The 6,260-nt window shown below is 42.6% G+C and overlaps 1 protein-coding gene across 1 annotated transcript in view; it reads left to right on the top strand.

Annotated features, from left to right (window-relative positions):
• The first annotated feature begins 1,895 nt into the window (after window positions 1-1,895).
• The window catches only part of LOC126336950 (uncharacterized), a 188,335-nt gene continuing 183,970 nt past the window's right edge, over window positions 1,896-6,260 (top strand). The window contains exon 1 of the mRNA XM_050001186.1: window positions 1,896-1,973. Coding sequence (XP_049857143.1) covers window positions 1,928-1,973 — 46 coding nt within the window. The 5' untranslated portion in view covers window positions 1,896-1,927. The remainder of the gene's footprint in view (window positions 1,974-6,260) is intronic.

Here is a 6,260-nt window from a genome sequence, read left to right as displayed (position 1 = left end):
GTTCTGGACGTCCGTCAACTGCCCGGCTTGTGCTCACAGACCGTCGACAGACAACTGAACAACTGTGACAGTTTAGTGTGTCATCTTGGAGCTCCGTTCAGGGAATTTTAACGGGAGATCTGGGACAGAATGGGGATACTGCCAAGTTCGTTCCTCTGGTTCTGACTGACAATCAAAAGGAACGTCGGGTTGAAACATGTCATGCTTTGAAATAATACTTTGAAACTGATCCAGATTTTCTGTCAAAGGTCATTACTGGTGATGAGTCATGGTGCTATGGTTACAACCTAGGAACAAAGCAACATGCAAGAGAATGGAAGACCTCATCGTCAACCCGTACAAAAAATGTCAAGTCAAATCAAATATCGAAACAATGCTGATTTGCTTCTTTTTTATGTCAAAGGCGTAGTTCATTCAGAGTTTGTTCGAACAGCTCAGAATGTCAATCAAACAGTTTGTTTGGAAGTTTCAAGAAGATAGTCTAACTGGGTTCATCACGAAAGAAACCATTTTTTGCAGACAGTAGATTGGTTTTTCCACGACAACAACACACCTGCACATGCAGCCATCTCTGTTACATAGGTCTTGGCAGAAAATGGAATGGCGGCCGTTGTGGCCGAGCGGTTCTAGGCACTTCAGTCTGGAACCGAGGAACCGCTACGGTCGCAGGTTCGAATCCTGCCTTGGGCGTGCTTGTCTGTGATGTCCTTAGGTTAGTTAGGTTTAAGTACTTCTAAGTTCTAGGGGATTGATGACCTCAGGTGTTAAGTCCCATAGTGCTCAGAGCCGTCTCAAAATGGAATGGTTCCGCTGCCCCAAGCACCTTACTCGCCTGATATGACTCCGTGGAACTTTTTGTTATTTCCACAAATGAAAAGGGTCATGAAAGGTCACTGATTTGACAACATTGAAGAACTCAAAAAGGAAACGAGAGACGAGTTGTCAGCCATTTCTAAAGATGACTACAAAAAATTGTTTAGAACAGTGGAAGCAGTGGTGGGACAGATGTATTAGTTGTGATGGAGAGTATTTTGAAGGGACTGATAGAGCTGCTAAGTGCTATACTACCTACTGCACTCTCCTGACTTAAGCCGTCGCAAGTTCAACTCGATTTCTAAACTGAAGAAAACACTTCAAGGCATTTGCTTCAGATCTGCTACAAATTCGTCGGGCAATAGACCGCGCCACTCGAACTGTCAACACAACTGGATCTATTAAGAGTATCCTACGACTTCCACGTCGCTGGCAACGGGTTATACACAATGCTGGTGACTATTTTGAAGATCAGTAAAACTTTAAAAGACATGTCTATTTTGTACAAGCTGTAAATAAATAGTTGCCACTATTAACGTTCCAACCCCCGTGTGTGTTATTTGTACATAATTAAAAAATAAATTAATAAAAATTTAAGTCATTAATAACAAGACGAAGTAAAACTTCTACATGGAGTAGAAGGAGTTGTCAAGTAAAAATTATATCAAGTAGATTATTAACAGGACTGCTTCAAGTCCCCATAGAAACGAACCACATCGAACATATTATCTCCTCAGTCACAGTAAAAGAAGAAACGTTTTAGGCCTACGTTTAAATGAAATGTTAACACTTTTGTCGTTGAAGGCTGCTTCAGTAGAGGAACGAAAAGAGCCAAGAGATGAAAAGGCCAGTCGTAAAATATTAATGAATACGTTCGAACATTGATGGCATATGAAACGTCAAATGTTTCATAGCAAACTGCCGTAACTGAAACACATGGAGGAGTTCGTTAGAACAACGGAGGGAAGCTTTCAGTTATTGGTATTCACAATCGCCATTATGTTAGCAGCAATAAACTGAAGCACATTAAACGCACGGGATGAAAGTAGCCGGCAGTAGAAAAGTGTTTTGAAAGGCAGCGGCTCTTCCAGTACATTGAAAGCAGCAGCTCAAGATGCTGCTGCTCGCTGCATTGCTCTGTATACAAGTCCTGGCGGCAGGTGAGTTCCACGCAACGAACGTTACTTGCCTTCAATTGTGGGTTTGTGGTGATGTCGAAAATGACACGAACAGCTCTCCCGCTGTTGCGTTGGCACTCACTTTTGTCACTCGTAATGGAACATAGTACGAATGCAGTTAGTACGGAGGCGCCCTGATGACTGGCCAGAGCAGCTAGCCTTGTTGTCGTGGGTTTTTGTATAATGTGTCACATTCGATAAACTTGATGTTTATATTGCCGACCTTTGAAACTGAACACCAGGAAGGATGGAAAATAGCAAACTTTTATTTCCTGTGCTTCTACACTGAGCTGACAGAAGTCATGCGATAGCGATGTGCGCATATAGAGATGACGGTAGTGTCGCTTACACAGGGTATAAAATGGCAGTGCATTGGTGGAGCTGTAGTGTGAACTCAGGTGATACACATGAAAATATTTCCGACGTGATTACGGCTGCACGACGGGGTTGAACAAACTTAGAACGGTGAACAGTAGTTTAAGTTAGACGCATGGAACATATCGTTACAGAAATCGGTAGGAAAATCAGTATTTCGAGATCCACAGTGTCAAGAGTGTGGCGAGCGAAATTCGGGCATCTGACAACCAGTGGTCGATAGCTTTCACGTAACGACATATGACGAACCTCTTCTGTAGGACAGTGCCGTGAAATTTGGCACTAAGGGGTTATGGCAGCAAATGACCGACACGAGTGCCTTGGTAATAGTACGACGTCGCCTGCACCGCTTCTCCTGGCTCGTGACCATATCGGTTGGACCGTAGGTGACTGGACAACCGTGGTCTGATTTCAGTTGTAAGAGCTGATAACAGGGTTCGAGTGTGGCGCAAACCTCTACGAAGTCCAGGAACCAATTTGCCAACAAGACACTGTGAAAGTTGTTGGTGGCTCCATAATGGTGTGGGCTGTGCCTACATGGAACAGACTGTTTTCCTCTGATCCAGATGAACCGACCATTGATTGGAAATAATTATTCTGCTACTTGGAGACCATTTGCAGCCATTAGTGGATTTCATGTCTTCAAACAACGATGGAATTTTTATGGATGACAATGCGCCGTGTCACGAGGATGTTCACGATTAATTTGGATAACATTGTGGACAGTTCGCGAAATGATTTGGTCACCTAGATCACCCAAATGAATCCCATCGAACATTTATGGGACATAATTGAGAGGTCAGTTCGTGCAGAAAGTCCTGCATCAGCATTATGGACGGCTATAGAGACCGCTTGGCTCAATATTTCTTGCAGAGCACTTACAACGATTTGTTGAGACCATGCTACGTCGAGTTGCTGCGCTACACAGGGCAAAAGGAGGTCCGACACGGTATTACGAGGTCTCCCACGACTGTTGTCACCTGTGTAAGTTAAAGTAGGAAGTAAACTCAATTAAGTTTATATGATATTTAGGAGTATAGTGCGTGGAATGTTAGGTTAAAGCGGCAGCAACGGCTCTAACCGGGTTATGGTGAGCTTCATTTCATGATGTTTCAAGACTATGCCAGATTTCATCAATCCTTGTGGGTAGGGAGTGACAGTTCTGGAGGATGTGTTTAGCCAGGGCAAGTTCCGAACACCCTCTCTATCGAGGAAGATCAGATCAGCGAGGACAACATGCGATCCTGAATTACCTTTTTGAAAGGTAACGTAACAGAGGCTTCTAATATGGGGAAAAGCTACTCTTAATAACGTGTCAGTAATGTGTAGAATATGTAAACCACAGGCGACATTGTCGTGTACACAAATTGCATCTTACGGAATGGACATCAGCTGCTGGGACCATTAGCCTGGGCGGCAGGTAATTAATGGAGTGGTGAACCTGGCAGCGTTTTCCGATGCTAATTATACTTTAGTGTGTTGTTTGTGGCTAGTCTCTGGACTAGAATCTGAGTTTTCGACCCCAGGGCCCCAGTGATGAGTTTGGGGGCTGGGCAAAATAGCTCGAAATTTTTGGCCTTTCTTCATTATTTCGCTTTCAACTTATAAAGCATGCGTTTCTAGGGGAACACACCTATATACGCAGCTTAAAGGCATTAAATTTCCTGCACATTTCATTCGTCAAAAGTAATTTTTCTTCCAATAGTTACCGGGATATAGTGGTTCAAAAATACAATAAATTTCTAAAATTATAAAAAATAGCAATAAAATGCCGGTTTTCACCTTATAACTTTCATTTGTCAATAGTTCTGGGTAAACTATGTTAGGTGCAATGTAAGTTCTTAAAGTAAAGTTTCTTTTTCTTTAGGTCAATTTCGTTATAGCAGTTCCACGTGAATGTTCGTTGGTGACTTTTTATTTGTGTGACAATAAATGCATTTTTCTTGGACTTGCTGTAATTCGAATTATTTTCGTTACGGTGTTGAGCTAAAATGACATCTTCAGCAGTGTTAAAACGGAGGTACAAACGCAAACAAAGTTTGGCAGAACGTGAAGTGGCTGTATTTAAAATTTGAGGCGTTGCTACGCTTCTTGTCTCCAGTATCAAACGCAAAAACCCTGAACATCGACAGATACTGGCAGGAGTGGAGAAAATTAGAGTTCACACGGCTTCTCAAAAGAATTAGAACATGGAGAAATTGATTTTGGCCTCATTACGTCGTGAAAGTGACAACGTTGCAGTGCTCTCAACCCAGCCCGCTCGGGTATGTTATCATTAACACCTGATTTCAACACGTGTCACATTACGCAAAGGAAGACACTCCCCTACGGTAAAAGTAACGCTCCCAGATGTAGCAAGTACGATTTTGTCTTATGCAAGATTGTCAGGAGATGAATGCGGACAAAAAATGGAAGGCCATATGAGCATAGTGGATAATATGGACACAGATTTCATTGCAATTAATGAGGAATATCGTCTAAAGTGTGCCCGCATCTCGTGGTCGTGCGGTAGCGTTCTCGCTTCTCACGCCCGGGTTCCCGGGTTCGATTCCCGGCGGAGTCAGGGATTTTCTCTGCCTCGTGATGGCTGGGTGTTGTGTGACGTCCTTAGGTTAGTTAGGTTTAAGTAGTTCTAAGTTATAGGGGACTGATGACCGTAGATGTTAAGTCCCATAGTGCTCAGAGCCATTTGAATCATTTTGAGCCTAAAGTGTGTTCACAAACCTGCATGTGCCCACAAAAAGCCAGTACAGTATACTCACAACACAGATCAAGCCATGGAAATTATATTTATCTTTCTCGAGGAGAACTGTGACGGGTACGTTTTCCCTTGGAGAATTGCTTGATGACATACCTAAAAATTGTCGTCCACATGTTGAAACAGCGGAAAAGCGTCTTGAGAAGAGGTTTAAAGATGACATAATCATCTATAGCTCACATAACAGAGGGAGTATCATATGATTCAAGGACACTGGCCACACAGTTTTGTCTGACTTTTGAAAAAAGACACTCTCAAGAAGAAAGAACTCTAATTGTAAAACGTACAGACAGAATTATTTTACAACATATCCGCACTAAAGTGTTCTGCAGTGCTGCGTACCCTCCCATTGATAATTTTTTCTGTTGTTTCCATCACGTTGTCCCTGTTACACTGCGTCTCCTCCTGTATGTAATCATTCTGACAAATAAACTGAGTTCACTGGAATCGTGAAAGAAGAAATGTCTAACTCTGTCATAGGCCATTGTGGTAGCCATGGGACCAAAATCATTCTTGCCTCTCATCTTAATTCGGGTTGAAACATATATTCATGACAGGTTTGTATCCTAACTTCTTCTAAACCTTCTAGCGACGTCAGCATTATCATCTTCCTATGATGAGCCTTCTAGGCTTGATGGATCAAATGCGATGCAAGCAAACGAAGTCATAGGTGATCTATCCAGCCAATTCATCCTAATCAACTCTGACTTCATTTCGAACAAGCTGGATGGAAGTGGCTCATTCCATTCCATGGGAAGGATAATAACGATCGTCGTATGACGAGATGCTGTGACTAGTGGGACACTTGTAGTGCGCATCGAAGTCCGTTCGTCATCATACATAACTGGAAAAATTGGTACTACTTCTTTCGACCACCCAATCAGGGATACAAATATCACCGCTGCGCAAGACATCGTACCATCTGAAATAGCGTGTCTGTATGGGAAGAACATGTGTTCATCATCAGTGTCTAGTTGGAATAGATTCATGGAACTGAGGGCATAAAGGGAAAAATACAGATACTCCAAGACTGTGTTCCTCCCATCTATCAACGCACTTGTAAGTGACTATTTATGGCCACTGCAATTGAAGAATTTAAGCGAATTAACCAAGTAACATGTGTTGTCACTCTCGAA

The sequence above is a fragment of the Schistocerca gregaria genome, chromosome 1 (genome assembly GCF_023897955.1).
Source record: "Schistocerca gregaria isolate iqSchGreg1 chromosome 1, iqSchGreg1.2, whole genome shotgun sequence".
Lineage (NCBI taxonomy): Eukaryota > Metazoa > Arthropoda > Insecta > Orthoptera > Acrididae > Schistocerca > Schistocerca gregaria.
Note: the sequence above shows the minus strand (reverse complement) of the source record. Positions and strands in the feature narration are given on the sequence as shown.